We start from the raw sequence: 22,701 nt of genomic DNA, 5'->3' as shown, positions 1-22,701 counted from the left end.
TTTATCTTTCAGCTGTAGCTGTTGACATGAATTATCAATTTTTTTACGTTACATTTAAACAAATTAATGTAGAAAATCAACAGATTCAGAAAAATAAAACAAAAGTCGTAAAATGATTATCACGCTTTTGTAAATTTGTAAGATTCATAAATAACATTAATAACAAAATCAAACAAAACCACATAGACGACAAAAAGTTCCACAAAATAACACACCATGAGAAGAATTTCAACAATATCAGATCAGCTTCAAAACGGCTTTGTTACAAAAACACACGATCATTGAAGGCAATGAAAATAGGAGAAATGCACATAGGATGATGCTGGGTCAGACAAACCAAGAAGTCATTTAATTTCAGTGATATTTCCATCACGAATTATAAGTATAAATAATAGAATCAATAAATGTATCAATTTGGGGTTTTTTTTGTTTGTTTTTTATTTAGCTCCCTCCATCTTATTATTTTGGCTTAAATTTAATGTCTTTGAGCTACTTTGCATGAATAATTATATCATTACACATAAAGAGTTTGTACATTGATCACCATGTACACACAACAAAGTGTACACACAAGACTAACAACACCATTGTACATATGAAACAAATCACCCTGTTTGATCCTGTAAGTCTATTTTTTTTAATTATACAAATCTACAACTACTTGAAATATATTTCTGTAAAATAGTTTTGCATCACAAGATAGTAAAATTATCATTTTGAATAGACAGTATGCTGTTCAATCAATTTTGGGGAATGTGCAATACATCAAGACATTTCAAAGACAGAAGGAAAAAGTTGACAACAAAATTTTCATCATTTTTCATCAATTTTGGCTGGCAAAATCATTTTTAAATGACATTAACCAACAATACATACTTATGTGTAACCTTAAATCAATTATATCCTAGTTAATTGAATGTAGTGACAATGTATCACATCTCGGACTGTCCAATTTTTAAATTTAAGTTACAAAGTAAAATACAATGGAATCTGCATTAAGTCAACTAAAATCATCTTCTGCTTAAAATCAACACCGGTGTTGGTCCCAAAATATCTTTTTTTTTATCTAAGTGTGTTTCCATGGATAAAGTCAGCTTTATTAAAATCAACAATCTCTCTGGTCCGGTGGTGTTGGCGTTATCAGGATTCCACTGTAATGTGAAAATATCCAGCAGCTTCTTATAAATTCACAGTAGTGTAACACAAGTCAATGAAACAAGTTTTTCTTTCCCACATCAATTTCAAGTGAAAAAAGATGGAAAACTTGAACAAAATTATATCAAAATAATTTTAGTAGAATCATTAATCCAACCAAATTTTGGCAGTAGGCAATATTAACAATGTGAAAATTCTGGTTGATAAATAATTAAATTGTATTTTGTTAATAAAGTAATTTTGGTTTAAAAAAAAAAAAAAAAAAAGAATTCTGTCGATAACATACTCAAGGGAAACAATTTTGATATTAAAACATATTATTGGTCAGTTTGTACATTTTTCATGATAAAACAGAACTAATCAAAATATAGACAACTATCATCAATGTTGACGGTGTTAAAATCTAGGGGGAAACTTGGGATGAGGGGATAAAAAAGATTAAAGATTCAGGTCAATGTATTGCCTATCATGTGAAAGTCATACCTAGTCCTTGCCCTAACATAAACTGTAATGGACAGTCGGATGAATGACATAAATTTTCCTAAAACGAATCAAATATCTAATTGTTCAAACTGAAAGCAAGACTGCTGGAAAGGGCTCAGCATTACGATCTTCGCTTTGTACCCAAAAGGTACCAAGTTCGATCACCCGCCGCTGCGCTGTGTGGCCTTGAGCAAACCACCTCGCCCTAGCTCAGTTTGTGGCATTGCACTGTGGTTGACGCCTGGGTTATTCCAGTCTTCCCCTGGAATAAACCCTCAAGACAAATTGCGCCTATGGGATGAATAAAGGGAAATTTATTTATTTATTTATTTTTAAGCATTTCACTCAAAGAAAAAAAGCCCTATCAGTCTCAAACCGCTATTTATCAAAGTAAAAAAAAATAATAATTCTCTTGGCGTCATCATCCTATAGAGAGGAGGGTTCAATCTGAAATATTAACAATTAATTTCATTTTTATAAACATCATTTTTCTCTCTACTGGTATCTTTACAGTTCATCGCTTGAGATATTCTCGCATTGCTTTAAAATCAACCACAAGTAAGTTAATTTTACTTGTATCCAATGGCCTTTTATGTCTTCCAGATGGCCCAGTCAAAACTTTATGACAACGCTATCATTAATTCTTTTGGCTTATTTCACCCTCCCAGCGTCGAGATAATAAGAATAATAAGAAAAAGTTTCTCCATGTATCAATTCACTTTTGGTTTGGGTCAAAAACATAGCGCATTGACAAAGAAATCTGTTATTTTTGTTTGTTTGTTTATTGCTTTAGGTCTCTTCCAACACAAATGAGGTTATATGAGAGACCGCTGAAACAAAAAAACAAGCAATCTAACAAAAATAGTACAAATGTAAATCAAAATCATAACCTAAAGATATAACCTAAATTATAAATAACCAAGAACAAACAGGCAGAAGATTTACAGAAAAAAAATATCCCCTGTCAAAAATACAATCACAAACCAAAGAAGCAGGATAGGCTAGTAAAGAGAAGAAGAAACGACATAACTATCGGATCGTACACCCATGCGAACATCATAGGTATATGATTCAAGGGTGATGCTCCCATCCAACCACCCGCAAATCTGTTATTTATCTATTCATTTATTACAGAGTTCAAGCATGTGAGTTATACAAGTTAGCACAAAGGTATAACTGAGTACTTCCATTTACTAACAATTGCAGTGCCATTTTGTTTGGCACTTTGCTTAAGTCAGAAATGATTCCGCATATACTTCCAAATAGTCTCATAGCAATATCTTAAAATTTGTGTAACCATTGTGTGTTGTTATAATTTCTCAAATAGATGTAAAATTAGAGTGGAGCAACAGGCTTCTATAGATTTTTGGACAACAAATTTTGTGTAGCATGTGAAATGTTCTTTTCATTTTTAGACTTTATTGTAAAATATTGTACGATGCCCAATGATGCAGAGTGTAAAGGGTGGGTCCAGTTGAAGCTTCCTGTGCATTTCAATTTCAACTGAAGGTGTTTAGTATTAGCTTAAAACATGATATCATCATCATCACTGTCGACTGGATGGGTCGGACTGGGGACATCGTACCTGGCCTTGAAAGTGTGGCTGGATGTTGACCCCCTCTGAATATAAAAGACAGAATAAACAATTTTTGTTATAATGAATTTATTAATCAACACATTTTTTAAAGTGTAGGATACAGTGTACGAAAAGACAAATATAAAAATTTTTAAAAAGGAAATTTATCTTTAAAAAATCTGCCTCCCTTCGCAGGGTTTGAATCTCAGACTCTCTGAAGGCCATATAGACATGGTTCACGACACATAGATTTTACTCAATCACTGAGACAATTTAATGGATATAATCAATAATAGAGAGAATCAAGTTTGTTTCCTAATACCTTTGTACATCTAGCAGTGATTGGATATCTCAGTATTTTGGTTGAAAGCATTTAGTGATAGCCCCCGTGTGGTGTCCGGGGTCCCTCAACTGAGAGGGTCAAGAATAGCCCAACGTCAAGCCAGCGTGTCGTAAAAGGCGACTAATGGTGTGTGATTCCCCCATCTTTGAGTCACCTGGTCCTCCAGGTTGGGGGTTGGCAAAGGGTTAACACCCCTTTCCGTTAAACTCAAACCGTTACAGAAACACAGACAGACAAAACAAATCCTTTTTTTAGCTTGGGCGACCGAAAAGTTTCTGGAATTACAGAATTTATGAAGGACAACAGACAAAGCCGAAAGGACTCTGCTGACCCGATGACGTCTTCGCCAAACAAGCAGCTTCGAATTGCGTCGTGGAACGTTCGCACCATGTATGAAGCAGGAAAAAGCTCTCAAGTTGTGACTGAGATGAGAAGATACAGGCTGCATATACTTGGAGTAAGCGAAACCCACTGGATACAATCCGGACAGAAACACCTCAAGTCTGGGGAGAAAATTTTATATTCAGGGAGAGGGGACGGGATTCACACACAGGGAGTAGGAATAATTCTAAGCAAGTTTGCCCAGAAGTCACTGAGAGGATGGGAACAATGCGGAGAAAGGATCATCATGGCGTCCTTTACAACACGGCGTCAGAAGATCAGCATGAACATTGTACAGATCTATGCCCCAACAAATGATGCAACAGATGAGGACAAAGATACATTTAATGGTCTGCTTCAACAAGTCATTGACAAGTTGCCAAGGAAAGACATCAACATATTGATGGGAGATGCAAATGCAAAAGTGGGACAGGATAACGTAGGCTATGAAGGTATCATGGGACGTCATGGCATGGGAGAAATGAATGATAATGGTGAGAGATTTGCAAATTTCTGTGCATTCAACAGTTTGGTGATTGGAGGATCAGTGTTCCCCCATAAGAGGATCCACAAAGCAACTTGGGTCTCACCAGATGGTGTGACAGAGAATCAGATTGATCATTTTTGTATCTCTCGTAGATTCAGACGTTCATTGGAAGATGTGACAGTACGGAGAGGGGCAGATGTTGGATCAGACCACCACCTGCTATTGGCAAAGCTTAAGCTCCGACTCAGAAAACACGGGGCCAGATCACATACAAGAAGAAAATTCGAGGTGAATGCACTTGATGGGGAAAAGAATGAGGAATTCAAACTACGATTGAGTAATAGATTCCAACCTCTTACTGAGCTCGAGGAGGACAGAGATGTAGAGTCACATTGGGCAAAGATCAAGGAAGTCTACATAACAACTTGCCACGAGGTATTGGGGAAATCGGAACATAAAGAATGGATAAGTCCAACCACCTTGGACCTTATTGAAAAGAGGAGAACAAGGAAGGAACAAGTGAATGCAAGCCGAACAAGGGCTTCAAGACTGGATGCACAAGAGCAGTATCGAGCCATAGCTAAGGAAGTCAAAAGATCTGTGAAGAAAGACAAGGAAGCATTCATGAACAGACTTGCAGAGAAAGCAGAAGCAGCAGCGACTGGAGGACACATGAGGATCCTTTATCAAACTACCAAGACACTTGCTGGAAAATATGGGAAACCAGAGGTACCAGTCAAAGACAAAGATGGGAAAACTATTTTTGGAAAAGAGGCTCAATCTGAACGATGGAGGGAACATTTCAACTGCCTTCTGAACAGACCACCACCAGACAACCAGCCAGAAATTTTGCCTGCAAGGAATGAGATACCAATTAGCTGTGATCCACCATCGATAGCAGAGATTGTGGGTGCCATTAACAAGATGAAAAGGGGGAAAGCTGCTGGACCAGACCAGATTCCACCGGAGGCTCTAAAAGTTGATGCGGAAAGAAATGCTGAGGCCCTGCACCCACTATTTGAGAGAATCTGGAATGACGGGATATTCCCAAAGGATTGGAAGGAAGGACATCTTATCAAGCTTCCAAAGAAAGGGGACCTCAGTAATTGTAATAATTATCGAGGCATCACTCTTCTTTCTATCCCAGGAAAGGTTTTCAACCGTATTATTTTAGAGAGAATTAAGCATGCAACAGATGCTAAACTGCGGGACGAACAGGCAGGTTTTCGGAAAAAACCGTTCAACCACCGACCAGATTGCCTCTGCGAGTCATAGTGGAACAGTCTATAGAATAGAACTCTCCTCTTATTGTCAACTTTCTGGATTACGAGAAGGCTTTCGACAGTATTGACAGAGCAACATTGTGGAAAATTCTGGCACATTATGGACTCCCTGAAAAGATAGTAAACCTCATTAAGGAAATGTATGAAGGATCAAGTTGCAGGGTTGTACATGAAGATCAGCTTACTGACAGCTTTGAAATTAAGACTGGTGTCAAGCAGGGATGCTTGCTCTCTCCATTCCTGTTCATCCTTGCCATTGATTGGCTAATGAAGGAAACCTCCAAAGGGAGAAGAAATGGGATACAGTGGACCCCCTGGACACAGTTGGATGATCTGGATTTTGCAGATGATCTGGCTCTTTTGTCCCACACCCAGGACCAGATGCAAGCAAAAACCACAATTATAAACAGCCTCTCGGAATCAATTGGTCTAAGAATTCACCCTGCAAAGTCAAAGGTCTTGAGGATAGGTACGCGTCAAAGGGAGCAGATCAAAGTAAAAGATCAGGAACTCGAAGATATAGACACTTTCTGCTATCTCGGAAGTATAATTGACAAGGATGGAGGCACGGAAGCAGAGGTGAAAGCACGAATAGGAAAGGCACAGGCTGCATTCACATCTTTGAACAGAGTTTGGAGAACTAAAGATATCTCCCTTCAACTAAAGCTAAGACTTTTCAACTCAAACGTGAAGTCTGTCCTACTGTATGGATGTGAAACTTGGAACGCATCACAGGCATGTATAAGGAGGGTACAGATTTTCGTAAACAGGTGCATGCGTAAGCTACTCAGAATGAAATGGATGGATAGAATAAAAAATGAAGAAGTATGGAAAAGAACACAGCAGAAACCAGTGGGAGAGGATATAGGAAGAAGACGATGGAGGTGGATTGGACACACGCTTAGAAAGAATGACTCAACTATAACAAAGAAAGTATTGGACTGGAACCCTCAGGGCAGAAGATCAAGGGGAAGGCCACGAGGAACATGGAGAAGAATTAAAGAAGCCGATATACAGAGAAGTGGTAAGACCTGGAATGAGATAAAAAAGTTGGCTCAGGATAGAGAAGGATGGAAACTGTTTGTCTGTGGCCTATACCCTGACCCAGGGTGAAAAAGGCAATGATGATGATGATGATTTAGTGATAGATTAATCTTTCCAAAGGGTAGCGAGCAACTGTTACAGTGTGCTTAACATTACAAAAATCCGGATAAACTTTAACCCAAGAACAACAAACTCCAATTCTTCACTAACATTATTTGAGTATGCCTATTATGTTATGAACTTTATATAATTACTAGTTTACAAACTACACTAAACACATAAAAACATATAGTCGATTTCAATGTCACATAAAAGGGCTGTATCTTTTATTTTTCAAATGTGTTGTTGAAAATTAAGTCTAATAAGGCCAAACATCTACATATTTCTACATATTTCTATGGGAATGTCTAGCTTGTTAAAGCAATAAATATCAACACTTAGATTAAGCATTTATAGATTTGGATCAAACAGACTGACCTTTGACATCATGGAAGCAGACGAGGGTCGATGACCAGAGGAGGAGGGTGGCCTTTGACTTGAGGATGGCCTTTGACCTGAGCTGGGCCGACCTCCCCCAGTACCTGGCCTACTTCCTCCACCTGAAGATGGTCTGCGACCTGAAGCTGAGTTGGGACGGTAAGAGGAGGAAGATGGGGGGCGCTGGTAGCTCATACGTCTTCCATGAGAACCACTGAGCAAGCTATCATCATCATCATCTGTTTGTCTGATATCGAACATTTTTTATATGGTATTGTAATGGTGGGTCACTGTGGCAGGAATTGTATGAATCATTCTAAGATCATGGTATGATGATGATGATGATGATGATGATGATGATGATGATGATAATGATGATGATGATGACGATGATGATGATGATGATGATGATGATGATGATGATGATGATGATGATGATGATGATGATGATGATGATGATGATAATTCGAATTCCCTCCCTAAAAAATCTTGGTGTTTTTCTGGGCAGAAGTATGCCCCTGGATTTACAAATTAATTAAATTGTCAGACTTATGTGAAAGTCCGAGGGGTTTCTTAATGAAATTTTTACTATCAAAAGACTAGTAAAACACTTGTAGTGTTCTTAGTTAGGTCCAGGTTGTTCTACTGCAACCCCCTTTATGGGGGTTACTTACTAATGTGAAAATCAAAGAGAAAAAAAAACAAAGAGTTCAAAACTGCACAGCAAGATAGTTTTGTTTTTTTGTTTTGTTTTTTTTAAAAACTAAATCCCACAGTATCTCCAAGGATTTGCTGACTGCCCTTCACCGAAGTTCAGTGAGGGCAAGGACTGATTACAAAATTCAATTCATGTGTTACATAACCTTGGAATTTATTGCCCCCATCTACATTCAAGATCTTCTGGTCTCAGTTAGACTATTCTGCATGCTCAGATCTCAAAATTCCAAACTGCTAACCATACCAAAAATCCATCTAAAACGGTTTGCTTGGGCATAGATCTTTTGGCAAATTTGGATCACAAACCTGGAACACCTTACCAGTCCATTCCTTTTTTGGTGTGAATGTGTATGCTTGTGTGTGCTTGTGTGTCTGTGTGTGTGTGTGTGTCTGTCTGTTTCTTGTGTGTGTGTGTGTGTGTGTGCGTTTATATAAACCTATTACCATAATGATGACGATGATACTGATTTGATAAAAACAATGGTGCAGACCGCTAAAATGTGACTGATATATTTTCAAAAAGGTTCTTACTGATGCCGCCAGTTGCGTAGCTGTTGTTGCCTCATGTGATGACCCCTAAGGCTGGACTGAATAAGAGAGTAACTATCCTCTGTCTCACTACCTGGGTATGATGAATCATAATCACTGCCCCCAGAGTTCCATCGGTTCATCTGTTGTCGTCTGGAGTAGTGTCCCCTCAAGGCACTCTGAATAGTGGCTGTAGCCTTAGAAGGGAAAAAAAAAAGGATAAGAAAGAAAAAGTTTTTAACACTTTTTTTTTTTTAAATTAAATTCTTAAATCAGAAAAACAATATAACAAATGAATGGATGAAAAATAAATGGTTGATGGTTATGATCATTCGAGTGATTTTTTTTTCTGAGCCCTATGTCTACCCAAGGGTTTTTGAGCCAATGTTTTATATTAGACCAGGTGGAAAGTACTTGGTAGAGATTGACCTTATCCTGTTCAAAGGGTAGGAAACGGAAATGTCCTTTTAAAGTTTTAATAATCAGGATGATCTCAAGAAAACTAAGGACTTGCTTTGCATGGTGTAAAAGGTTCAATAGTACCATGTCTCTTCTTGTAGCAAAACAAATGATTGCAATACTCTAGCCACAATATTATGCCATCTGGTAAGACACCAATATAGATAATCTCATTTGACCTGAGTGTGAATGAGTACCAATGTAATAACAGGCAGTGGCGGTTTGTTTATGAATGCTATTACCCAAAGGAAGACTGACGCGTGACATGTGAGCTTGAAATGTGGGTCCATATAACCACAAATATACCTATGTGTTTCAAATGACCAATGACTCACCTCTTCTCTTTCCTCCTCGTAATGTCTGTGTTTGTAATCTAGCCATCCATGTTGGATCTTCTTGGCAGCTCTTTCTTGTCGAAATGCTTCCACCTTGAGATCATACAAATATTTGAAGATAAGGTCAATTTATTTACCGATAATAGAAATACATTTGTAATAATAGTGATGATCATGATAATGATGATAATGATGATGATGATGATGATGATGATGATGATGATGATGATGATGATGATGATGATGATGATGATGATGATGATGTCATTTTGACTGCAATACAAAATATTAACAGCATTGCATCCATGATTACATAAATCTTTTAAAACATTTGCAAAGATAGGCCTGATTGACAGAAGAAATGAAGGATGAGAAGGAAAACAAGAGGAGGAATAGAAGAAGGTGGTTGGAGATAAATTGACAACAACAAACAAACTTTTTACTATCCTTTCATCTTCTATCAAAATAAAAACAAGAAACTACATACATACCCTTTCATCTTCATGTGTTCGTTGTTTCCGTTGCCTCCATTGTCGCTGGATGCTGGTGGCTGCATGCTTCTGTTTGAAATTTTCTACTCTACCATCCCGAGACCTTGAGCTAGATGGCCTTGACCCCTCCTCCATCCTTGAAGATCTTCGACCACTGGTAGGGCGACTGCTAGCTATGTCATCTGACATTTTGCTGCTAAAGTTTGAAATAATTTTTTTAAAAACATTTGTGATTTAAACACATATCGGACAAAAATGAAATGATTAAACGGTGATTGAACTCAAAACAGTATATTTTCTTCAACACAAAATATTAATTAATATATTTCTTTAAGGACTGCCTGACAAAATCATCAAAATACTTGTTCCTCACAGCTCTAATCATGCATAAAAAGAAAGGAGTTTACTTCTATTCTTATTGCACTACTAGTGACCATTTACTCCCGAATAAAGTGAGATAACCATTAGGCGTATATTTTTTTCCCTTGAAAAATATGCGCATCAACTGTTACATTTTCAAAACCAGCATTTGAGCCACTGCATAAAGGTGGCCAATATCAGTAACCTCAAATCACCCATGTCATAAACTTAAGGCGTGAACACTGGCTTTTATTGTATTTCAGGGTCCATGGAATTGGAACCTTTTCCAGTTTATGAAGCACAAAACAGAAAGTATCACTTGCTTTCCACTACAATTCACTTTGTTAAATCGTCTTCAACTTCAGATTATCACACAGTCACTTTATTTGCTACACATGCTCATTTTATTTATATAATAAAAGTAATAAAATTATAAGCTTCACTGTCCAACCAGTGGCAATTGGTGTAAGATAAACATTGCTCAAACAAAATAGGTTATGAGACGGGGAAAAAAACAAGAAAGAAAACAAAATACACTTCATCAATGCATTCATCCATAATCCTAAAGGTGTATGATTAAAAGTGAATTGTCTTAGAACAGGTCACTGCTTTATTGCAAAGTCCTCTCTGACTTCTGTTATACAATCATTGTAAAATGTACTGAAGAGTCAAAAAGTATTCCAACTGTTCAAAGACTCAAATTACTATATATATATATATATATATCTGGTTTTTTTTTGGTTTTTTTTTGTTTGTTTTTTTTTTTTTTTTTGGTAAGTGGATTGCTTTACCTATTGAGCGACAAGACATACTTCTAATTAATATAAAAGGATTATACAACACATTGAGAAAAAACAGAGACAGGCTTACCTCTGTCGTCTTCTTGGGGTTGGTTGAACAGGTGTGCTACAAAAGACAACATGGAGATAACGTTTGTTTAAAGTCAGTTATGTAATCTGGTGTTACATATCAACGTGTTTTGGTTTATAGCTAATATCGTAAAAACATTTTTTGTGATAAATCAACTGGGAAAGAAATTAATGTAAAATCAAAATTAAAAAGGGGATGTCGAAAACAAAATTCTAAAAAAAGAGAAAAGATTCCTCATCATTATACGAATAATAGTAATTACTTGCAACCCATTTGATAAGACTATTTTTGTCTATCACAAAGTGTTTTCCCCAGATCTAACAGACACCAGCTACTCAGGGGTTTGATGGCAAAGTCGATATGGCATTGCACTTCCACTCGAGAGGACCCAATTTGAGCCCTGCTTTAGAATTTTGTTTCTTCCATCAGCAAGAATATTAGCCCCCATTGCTAATTTTGCGGCATTGCACTGCAGCTGATGGTTTATTCTGGACACTTCTCAAGACAAATCCAAGAGGATGAGTAAAATGAATTTTAACTTGCTTTTACTTTTATCAATCTCTGCCTCATGAACAGAGGATTCGGTTTAAAAGAATCAACTCAATTGCACCCTGGACCGGACCAATACTGGTTCCTTTGCTTTTGAGGTTATTGCTCTGCCAACTGAGCTATCTGGACCTCTAATTTGTATGTAACCTCCATGTACTTGAATCGAGCAATAGTCAAATATTGGATAAGAGTTCTGAAACTGGAATGAGTTATTAAAGTCTGTTTCTTGGTGGAAACTGAAATAAAAATATGAAGATCGCCCTGTTAACGGGAAAGATACTAAGGTCAACATCATGATTGCAAAGGCGACCAGTCCCTTTTCTATGTCATCTTTACTTTTGATAAATCTTAACAAGATCCAATAACCAATTTGTTGCGGGGTGAGCTGATAAGAATCAACACGACAAGGAATCAAACACAATGAATTCGAGTTTGAAAGGAGGTGCACTAAATAGAATATAAAACTTTATTTATCCCCAAGGAAAATTTATCTTTGGGGGTTTGATCCAAGGAATAACTTAGGTATCAGCAGCAGTGCAGCTCTGCAAAGTCAACTAGGGCGAGATGACTTTCTCAAGGCCACACAGTCAAGTGGCAAGTCAAACTCACCACTTTCAGGGTATGAAATAAAGACCATATCACTAAGCTATGTTGCGCCTTGCAGCATTGGGTCAAAAGGCTCTTTACTCATATTCTCTCAATGCACTTAGGTGTTAAATAAGTATTTAGCTTTTAACGAAGTTGACTCTGTTTTAGGCATCATATTTTTGGCTCAGGACCCCTTGCAAAGTGCTTTGAGCACATTTAGTGGATATTGCAGTATATAAATGATCGAGTCAAACCAAATACCAAAATAGAATTTGAAATTTAAAATGACCAGAAATGTGATATTCTAGTTTTTGTCATTTTAACCCTCTTAATGTGCAAAGCCACGATCATGGCTATAAAACCCAGCTTCTTTCTTTATTGAGTCGGGTTACATTGCTTAAATATATCTGGCCAGTAAAACCTGCTACTCTCCATTTGTGAAGGTATCAACAACAATGGTTGTCCCTTTGTTGTTAGGTACCATGCCAAATATTTTATTCTCTCCCTAAAAATTTATATTTTTTCTATTTTTTTTACTCACAAACCTCTATTATATAGTATAGAATTGAATATACACATATATTGCATTGCTTTCATTTGTCTTGTTAAAAACAGAACATTGCTATTTATTTTTTTAAGTCTCTTTGTAAAATATAGGATTTTTCACATTTTTGATGATTTTTGTAATTTTTGACTCATTTATTCATGCTGTTGAAAAACATGCTCATGGCAAATCCATTTGCTAAATGACTTTTATGTCTAAATAAAACGACAAAATAATATTTTTATCTTGTTAGTTGAGAAATTATCTTTACAAATATGTATAGTTGTTGGTAGTTTTGATAGAAAATGTATTATCCACGATTATTTTTTGCACATCGGTATCAAATTCTAAATGGATCCGGATTTCATCCGGAATTTTGAGTGCACTTAATTTTTTTGTTTTGTGTTAAGAGGGTTATAAAATAATATTCATTCTCCTCAATAAAACATAAAAACTCAACCAGAGTGACATACTTTTTAAACTAGAAATTCAATTTTAGCATTTAAATCTCCTCATCATAATACTCTTTTTAGGCAATGGGTCACTAATTTCAATAATCTTTATTCCCAGTGAATAATTAAAAGATCGCTGGCTGATCACAGTGACAAATCAATTTGACGTATCCAAAATAGATAGAAAAATATAAGAAAAGTGACAACTTACTCATCTGCCTTCTTCCTTTCATCTCTATGTCTTCTCAAATTGGCCTTCAGTCGTTCCACTTCGTCCAAGAGTTCTGTCTCTCTCTCATCCAACTGGTGCAGACGGTCCTCCACACTTCCCTGAAGTTCCAGTTTGCCTGGTGAGAGGTCATAGTTCAAGTCCAATTCATGCACAATATTTAGCAACAATGGTCAAATGTAATTGAAACTTCAATTCAATTAGCAAAGACAGATGATGTGGACATTTTGGGTTTTCCCTTTATCAACAAAACACCATGAATGAAACACTAAAGATGTTTGAGAGAGGCAAAACATTGCCATCCTCTAATCTCTCATTCGTCCTTAAAGTTTCATTTGTGTTTTGCTGAATAAGGAGAAACCAGAAACATCCACACCATCTTTCTTCACCAATTAAATTGAAGCTTCAGTTACATTTGTCTATTATTATTTATTTCTTCAAGATTCAAGCAGCCACATTTGCAGTATAATTAAGAACAAATCCAGTCGAATCTTGCCTCAAGCCTGAAGTGATAAAAACTCCAACAAAGTGATTAAATAAGAAGATGATAAAAACACATTTTAGACAAAGGGTTGTTCCGAATTTTATTACTTATTTTGCTCACAGGAAGTATGAACGTGAAACGTTTGTGATGTTATGCCATTCATTATAGGCTTCTTATTTTCTTTAATTTACTGGTATGATAGCAAAGATGATCTGAGATAACGGCTATGGGAATTAAATGTCAGTAAAAAAAGGAAATAATTACTTCTAATTTTTTTTTTTTTTTTACGGCTCGGCACCCCTTATCTTTGATCGTAATCAACAATTGACAAGTCCATCTTTATTTTTTTGTAAATTAAAAATCCTCACCTTGAGTCCTTCGAGAGCTGTCTTGTGATAGAAGTGACATTGTATCACCATCCATCCTGCTCTCAGCTCGGTCTAATTTCTACAGGAAAAACAAGTATATGAGGTTCATGAAAATAAAGAAAAATAAATTTAAATAAAAATAGATAAATATCTTAAAGTTATAACATTTCTGCTCCATTTTGGAAATAATCTAATGCAATAAATATATAATTAATTAATAAAATAAAATTTCCTTTATTCATCCCAAAGCGTCTATTTCAAGGGAATACTGGAAAATCCGAGTCATCAGCAGATCTGAATGAATTAATAATAATAATAATAATAATAATAGATCTTTATTGTCCATAAATATGGCAATTTGTCATTTAGTTACACTTGTCATAACGTTATATGATAACTATAACATTGAACAGACACCTCACTCCTACCCATTCTCTCTCTCTCTCTCTCTCTCTCTCTCTCTCTCTCTCTCTCTCTCTCTCTCTCTCTCTCTCTCTCTCTCTCTCTCTCTCTCTCTCTCTCTCTCTCAGTTCAGTCCATTTGTTTTCTATTCCTGTTCTCTCATATTGATTTGCCTTGGCAGATAAGGTAGGCGTTTCACAAGTATTTACCTTGCTCTTCAGAAGGTTGATGTATCATTTGTAGAACCCTTAGGAGTAATAAAGAGTTGGTTTTGTCCAATAATATGGGATTTTATTTGTGAAATCTACATTGCCCAAGAGGATAAGTAAATAATATAAAAAGCATTTAAGACATGGTTATGCAAAACTATAGATAAAGAGTTATACACATTGGTCAAATCCATCAGAACATGTTTGCGGTCATTTCTGATCGCTTTTCATGATCCAATCTTACCTTTTGTAAACTCGACACAGTCACCAACAGTTCCTTTCTATTCATATCAGCAAATTCTCCTGAAATGGAAGTCAAAATTTTCCATAAACAAATTACATATCTCCTTGATTATGAAGTGCACACTTTATCACAATTACGCTAAATTGACATCATATCAAAATATAGAAAAATATATATCAAAAAATATTGTTTTCTTCTTTTATTTTATTGCCATCTTCACTATGGCATTGAATGCTCTATGAGTACAATTCAGTCTTTAAATAATTATAACCAGCAGCGCAGATTTGGAGGAAAAAACTGTTAGAAAACACTCAACCATTTCAACCCCCCTTACGGGTCACAGTGAAATGCCTTAACCACTTCAATGACTACAGCTTGTCTTTATTACAAGGCAAGGCATCGTAACACTTGGCCAAAGACATTTACAAAACTGTAATAAAGTAGATTCTAACACTTTGAAAACCTATATTTTGTACACCTTCTTGGGGTTAATTCCATTTCTATTAAATAAAACCACAAACAAAGAATCAAATAAATCCTAGATCCCAGTTCAAGGTTTATTCCTCACTCTTGACATCCAATTTGGCATCTGATTCTTCCAAAGCTTTGTGAAGGTCATCCTTCAGGGCCTTGACCTCTGCTTGCAGTTGTTCATTGCTGCGACTAAGCCGTATCACCGTCTCACTCAACGCTTTCACTTTGGCTGTATTCTCACTGACAGATCTGAAAAGGTTGAATTGCACATAAAATGGGTTCAAAGAATATAGCACGTGACCCAAAACATCAAAATGGTTTTATGTGAGAATTGTATCTATGTTAAAAATTGAATTTCTAGTAAGAAGTAAGAGCCTGGGTTGAGTTTATGAGATTATTTTATTTGTCTTTTAATTTTATTTAAAAGGCATATTAAAAATTTTTTTTTATATTTATTTTTTCTTTTCTTTTATTTTTATTAATACTTCTTTTTATAGATTTAAAAGGGAAGGTTTAAAAATACCTTTATAACTAAGAGACTAATGGGGCTTGAGTTATTATGCTGGTACCAAGCAGGTAGTTACTTCATACTATGTATGCATGTTAATAAAATGTCAATAAAGAGCATTTTCCAATGCGCCACCTACATCCCAATTTAAACCTACAGATCACACGATGACTCTCATACCATAGACCACAAAGCCACTCTATTTTAAGAGAAGAGCCAAAAATACAAGCACAATTCCTGAGAGAGTTTGACGTTCTATCTACTGGATCCTCATAAACTAATACTTTACATTTTACTTACTTTAATGCCATTGAAAAGAAGCTCCATAACATAAAATATGTATTTGAATTTGATCAAAAGGTGTAATTGTTACATTTTTTATTGCTGTGCATGACCATCCTCAAAATGTTATGATCATATTGGAGAATTGTTTGAAAATGTATCTTTTTTTCCAATCAATCACAGGGTTTTACAAGGTCTTTTGACCTAAACAACCTTTACTACGATACATTATGCTATGTTATGTTTACCTGGGTTTATCCACACCACTCTCTTTTGCCAACTGGAGTCTCAGTACCTCAGCATACAACGCCTCCGTCTGGACTCTCATCTCATCTAATTTGGTTGTTTTTAGGTCAGCTTGAAGTTTGCTGGGGATACAATAATGACGTTGATAATAATGATGGTAATAATAATAATAATAATAATAATAATAATAATAATAATAATAATAATAATAATAATAATAATAATAATAATAATAATAATAATAATAATAATACGCAGCGATGTGGTCTTGAGATTGATCCCGGGTGCAGTCAAGATTTTCTCTCAACCCTCCTGTCCACCCAGCAGTGAATGGGTAGCTGAGTCTGTTAGATTTGGTGGAAAGCACTTTGCAACAGACTAGCGGTCTATCAAAAGGATAGCAAACAATTAATATTGTCCATTTCAAGCTATAGACACCAGGATAAACTCCAGCTCCATGGGTCGTAAGGCTCTGAAGGACACGGTTTTTTAAAAATGTGGTCTTGTGGTATGGCACTCGCTTTCGATTAAGAAGGTCCTGGGTTCGAGCCTCACTCGGCGCATAGTTGACTCCTTGGAAAAGCCTCTTTACTCACATTCTCTCACCGTACTCAGGTGTAAAATGAATACCTGGCCATTAGCAGCATTGTCTCATTCTACATATGACATGTTTCTGTTGGTCAGGGACCCTTTGTAAAGTGCTTTGATCATGTTTAGTGCATATTGCGCTATTTATAAGCTTAAGTTGTTTTGGGTTCTTTAAAAAAATAATGATGAGTATGATAATAATAATAATAATAATAATAATAATAATAATAATAATAATAATAATAATAATAATAATAATAATAATAATAATAAAGTGCTTTGAGCACACTTAGTGGATATTGCGCTATATAAAGCTTTTTTTTTTTTTGCTTTTTTTTTTTAAATAATAATAATAATGAGGATGATGATGATGATGATGATGATGATGATGATGATGATGATGATGATGATGATGATGATGATGATGATGATGATGCAGTCCACTCTGGACAATCGCAACTCAGATAATCGCAACATTCTGTTAAGCGCAACATTTCCCAACAAACTTCGATTAGTCGCAACAAATTTTCGACCTGAAAAAGGCAAATTCAAGAAATCAATCAAACAAATCTCATGATTTAATTTCATCATGGATGAAATCATGACAGGTTGAATCGAGAGTGGCCAGGGTTTAATGCTACAGTAGGGTGTCAACACTCTAGTTGATACAAAAGAGGGTGGGGCTTTGCAGTATGGGTTTGTGAGGTCACTCGTGACCTTTCGATAGGAGGCAAAGGGGCTGGGCATAGTCTAGACAACAGGTAGACCATGACAGTTGTAAGGAGAGGCTGAGCAATATCCTTTGTTTTAGGATTAACAACTATGCATTGTGACAAATGGGTTTGGTGAGAGCTTATTGTCTCTAAGCATGGTAATCTCTTTGACTTTTACAAATGTTGAGAACAAACAAATGAAAGTTAATCCAATCTAAATAAGCTGTTGACTTACATTAAAGCTGCTTTTGCTTGTCTAAATTTATATGACAGGACCGCCATATGGATTTTGTTTCAATCAAATTGCTCATTTTGTGGTGGACTAAGAACAATGTTTACAACAACTGAATTGAGTTTACCAAAATTGCTATAAAAACTTAAAACAATGTCCCATAATTTTATCTCAAATCGACAAAAGATACTGCAGCTTGGAAAACAAATACAAAGACTGATAAACCTTAGCTTGTCTTAACAAGAAGAACTATATCAAGTTACAGAAAAAACTTCAAATCATCGATGAGTGCAAATCATCTCCTACACCAACTCAAAGAGAACCCCAAAAGTTAGATTTCAAATCTATTAAAAACAGTGACAGCATTGAAAAGAGTGCCAGCACATCATCAAATCTAAACCGCAAATAACAAGGAGATGGTCAACTTGGTGAAGATGAGAATGTCCAAGTTGTGTAAATAGGAAATAAGCTTGAACAAGATGTCAGGCAATTGGGTAATGTAATAAAACAAAAGGCGTCATTACTTGCTGGAACTGCTGGAAAGGAAATCAATCCAAGTGATGGGTGGCTGTCAAGATGGAAGGAGCGCCATGGTGTTGTGTTTAAGAGAGAGACTGGCGGAAAAAAGAGATGTTGATAGTGCAAGTACTTCACAGAGGCCTCAGCAAGAAAACAGATGACCCTTGATGGCTACTTGGGGAAACGCAAAGGAAAATATTGGAATTTACAACCATAAAAAGTTGGGTTTTTTAAAATAAATTAATAACACAAAATAACAAAAATAAAAAACAAAATATAAGAAACAATTTAATGAAGCCATGGACGGTCACAAGCCTGTGTAAACTCAGAGGGAAAATGTTGCAATAGTGGACAGGAAACTCAACTTTGGTTAATCGCAACATTTTTACTGATCCCAAGGTGTTGCAATTATCTGGAGTGGACTGTAATAATAATAATAATGAAAATGATATGAAGAAGAAGAAGAAGAAGAAGAAGAAGAAGAAGAAGAAGAAGAAGAAGAAGAAGAAGAAGAAGAAGAAGAAGAAGAAGAAGAAGAAGAAGAAGAAGAATACAACCTATTGCTAATATCATTTTCATTATTATATCATAATTATTATTATTATTATAAAATCGTAATAATACTTCTGAAATGACATTAGAAACAGGTAGTTAAAACAACAAAACAAAACAAATTGAGCTTTTATATAGTGTAATATCCACTGCACATGCTCAAAGCACTTTACAAGAGGTCCCTGGCCAACAGCAACACTTAACATGAAGGATGTTACATGACACCTGTTAGCGATATTACAGTTTTGTTTTTGGACAGAGACAACGCTGTTAATGGCCACATATTTTACACATGAATATGGTGTGAGAATGTAAGTGAAGAGCCTTTTCCAAGGACTCAACTAACTATGCACCGAGCGAGGCTTGAACCCAGGACCTTCTGATCCAAAAGCGAGTGTCATACCATAAAACCACATAGCCGCATGTGGTGATCAAAGACAATTGTGTGAATAAACTTGAAAATAAAGTGAGACTGTCTAAAATATAATGTAGGGAAAAATAGAAGTCTTTACATTGGAAAAAAATAATTAATATATTGGTCTTTAACAGAAAAATAGAGGGGGAAAAAAATGCGAACAAAAATGCTAACCAATATGACGATTCTTTGTCCCTCAATTGCATCTCTAGTTTGAGAATCTTCTGTTTAAGGCTGTGAACGACAGCTCCTGAGTCTGCTTGTCGATCTCCTAATGTACGACGGAGCTCTCCATTCTACGGGGATAATAAAAAGGGGAAAACATTATCAACTCTCTCTCTCTCTCTCTCTCTCTGTCTCTCTCTCTCTCTCTCTCTCTCTCTCTCTCTCTCTCTCTCTCTCTCTCTCTCTCTCTCTCTCTCTCTCTCTCTCTCTCTCCATCTATCTCTCTTTTTGCTTTTCTTTTGGTTTTTTCACCTTTTATTCATTTGTTTCTGTTAAAAGCCATTTTCGTTCCATATTTTTACATGGCTGCTAATGACTTAGGATTTAATGACATTTTTTAAAACTTCCAACACAAGATGCAAGCTGTGTCACGTATTTATCACATGATTGGCTAGTTAGAATAATAATACCTTGTGACGTATTCATTAGACTAAAAATTCATCCACTAAGGCAAAGCAGGATAAAATTGTATTTAAAAATTCGTCCTTCAAATATTGATCGATTTAAATGACCCTTATCTTGGCAAAACTCTCAAACCTGGAAATTTGAGAGGTCCCAGGTTTGACAATTTTTGAGGGTCATTTAAATCAACTGATATTTGAAGGACAAGATTTCTAGCCGAATTTTTAAATATCTGTTTTTCCAGAGTATACGACACCTAAGTGGTTAATATTGTAAGCACATAAACAAAGCAATACTCATATTATGAAAATCAGATCATAAAAGAAAATTACACAACACAACAAACGTTATGAATTGTAAAAAATATAGATAATATTGACTTACTTTCCCTGGATTGAGAAGGGCTTCGATTTCTTTCTCCTGAAAATGGACATAAATCAAAAACCTCAGATTAAATCTAAAAACTCAAGGGGATATTAATATCATAAAATAAAGTTTCGCACATTATGCTTTTTTTCATGAAATAAATAACAAAGGTAAAATGGAATGGAAGCTTCTATTTAACGAAGACAAAAGGGAAACTAGAAACTTCCACATTATCTGTTTTCGTTATTAAAATTAACGTTTCATTTCCATTTGACTATTGTTATTTATTTCTTCAAGTTTCAAGCAGCAACATTTGCCTTTTTTCATTATTAATCTTGCCTACTTTTTACTTGCATGCTTTTATTATTTAAGGGAAATTATCATTGAAATTGTCCTTTTCAGGGAAAATATCAAAATGCACCACATTATAGCATTTTTTTTAATGCATAGGTGCTTAATAGAGATTAGTCTAATCTTTGATGTTGCACTTTCAAAATCTTCTGACATTTGTCTCACCTTCTTCTGGTTATCTTCCTCTAACCTTCTGATCTTTGTCTTGCTAGTAGCACTCTCATGGTTCATGGCTGCAATTTGCTGTGGACAATAACGTGGTAATGAGATTAAGTTGAATGATGGATTAGATTTTCTTCCCCCATTGCTTATTGAAAAAGAGTTGTAACTCAATGTGTCAAATCTTTAGAGAAAAGGACCATAAGTGTATAAAAATGATTGACTTAAATAATATCAACTGTGAAATGAGAAACAATGCTATGCCCGTCAAAGGGAAAAAAGAGAAATGAAGAACTATTAATGAACACACTTGTACATTTATCCATAAACTTGTATGGCAATTCAATACTGCATTCATGTGCCAACTTTTAAGTAGTCCAAGTTAAAACCTACAAAATAAAAAGAAAGAAAAAGGAAAAGAAAAAAAAAAAAAGAAAGAAAGAAAAAAAGGAAATACAGTTTTGCAATAAAAAGAAAATAATATAGATTGTTTGGGTTGAATCTCTCCTCTTTTATTTTTTAATAAAAGACAATTACAGAAAAATTATACAATAAATGATATCGTCAATTTATTCTTATGGCAAACCTAGTCAGCCACTTGAGGCTTGTCAGTGACGGGAGATAGCAAATGCAGATTCTGTGAACAGTTGATTGCAGATTGCTCTTTCTTGTTTTTTTACCGGGAAATCAGAATGCTAATTTTAAAGTATTTATAAAATTGACGTATTTTGATTGTTTGGCATAAACAAAAAATGTCAAAATTCAAAGACCTACAGAAAATGCATCAAGTGATTATAGAGATGTAGAGTGTAGAGTAATGATAACGACGATTGCATAACTAACCATGACAGAAGGCAACGGAAAACCAATGTCATTAACCCTTCCCAGGATATCATTTGCCCTCAACACGATGAAGACGAAACCTCATTTAGATTAGAGATATAAGTATGATAACCACATGGAATGTAAGAACACTCAATCAATTAGGGAAAGTTGAAAATGTAAATTCGAGAAATGAAGAAATACAACCTAAGAATCCTAGGTGTCTCTGCGAAAAAATGGACTGCAGCTGGTAAAGTTAGCATAGATGATGAACATGAAATAATCTACTCAGGAGGAACAAAGTATGAAAGATGAGTGGGTGTGATTCTGGACAACCGCATAGCAAAATCCATTCTTGGGTACTGGGCAATATCAGACAGTATTTTACTAATGAAATTGAAAAAGAAACCCTTCAATATAAATCTCATACAAGTGTACTCACCAACATCAGAAAGCGAAGAGAGCAATGTAAACATATTCTATGAAGAAATAGAGAAGGCGAAAAAGCATTGCAAAAACCATAAACTAACTATAATCATAGGAGACTTTAATGCCAAAGTTGGCGAGGAAAGAGTGGAAACATCGTTGGACCTCATGGTTTAGAAACACAGAATGAGAGAGGAGAAGAACTGATAGACTGATGCAGACAAGCAACATGTCAGAAGAAAATGGACATGGATAAGTCCTAGAAGTTGCTACAAAAATCAAATTAACTACATGTTAATACCACAAAGATTTAAGAACTGTATTAAAATAGCAAAGCCCATTCCTGGTGAAGATTGCAACAGT

At 35.5% G+C, this 22,701-nt stretch overlaps 1 protein-coding gene across 2 annotated transcripts in view; it reads right to left on the bottom strand.

The window, feature by feature from the left end:
* Positions 1-462: 462 nt before the first annotated feature.
* LOC144972656 (uncharacterized) overlaps positions 463-22,701 on the bottom strand; it is a 35,730-nt gene continuing 13,491 nt past the window's right edge. Inside the window, exons 8-21 of one of the 2 annotated variants that reach the window (XM_078914135.1) lie at positions 21,097-21,174; positions 20,599-20,634; positions 19,762-19,883; positions 16,571-16,690; positions 15,627-15,781; positions 15,059-15,117; positions 14,204-14,282; positions 13,334-13,469; positions 10,990-11,025; positions 9,760-9,955; positions 9,269-9,361; positions 8,478-8,671; positions 7,230-7,476; positions 463-3,258 (exon numbers count right to left, since the gene is read on the bottom strand). In XM_078914135.1, coding sequence (XP_078770261.1) covers positions 3,163-3,258; positions 7,230-7,476; positions 8,478-8,671; positions 9,269-9,361; positions 9,760-9,955; positions 10,990-11,025; positions 13,334-13,469; positions 14,204-14,282; positions 15,059-15,117; positions 15,627-15,781; positions 16,571-16,690; positions 19,762-19,883; positions 20,599-20,634; positions 21,097-21,174 — 1,647 coding nt within the window. In that variant the 3' untranslated portion in view covers positions 463-3,162. The remainder of the gene's footprint in view (positions 3,259-7,229; positions 7,477-8,477; positions 8,672-9,268; positions 9,362-9,759; positions 9,956-10,989; positions 11,026-13,333; positions 13,470-14,203; positions 14,283-15,058; positions 15,118-15,626; positions 15,782-16,570; positions 16,691-19,761; positions 19,884-20,598; positions 20,635-21,096; positions 21,175-22,701) is intronic. The other variant, XM_078914136.1, reaches the window with a different exon arrangement.

This window comes from Berghia stephanieae, chromosome 5 (genome assembly GCF_034508935.2).
Source record: "Berghia stephanieae isolate SIO BIC M18660-M18661 chromosome 5, UCSD_Bste_1.3, whole genome shotgun sequence".
In the NCBI taxonomy this organism is placed as follows: Eukaryota; Metazoa; Mollusca; class Gastropoda; order Nudibranchia; family Aeolidiidae; genus Berghia; species Berghia stephanieae.
This window is presented reverse-complemented; position numbering and strand designations above follow the sequence as displayed.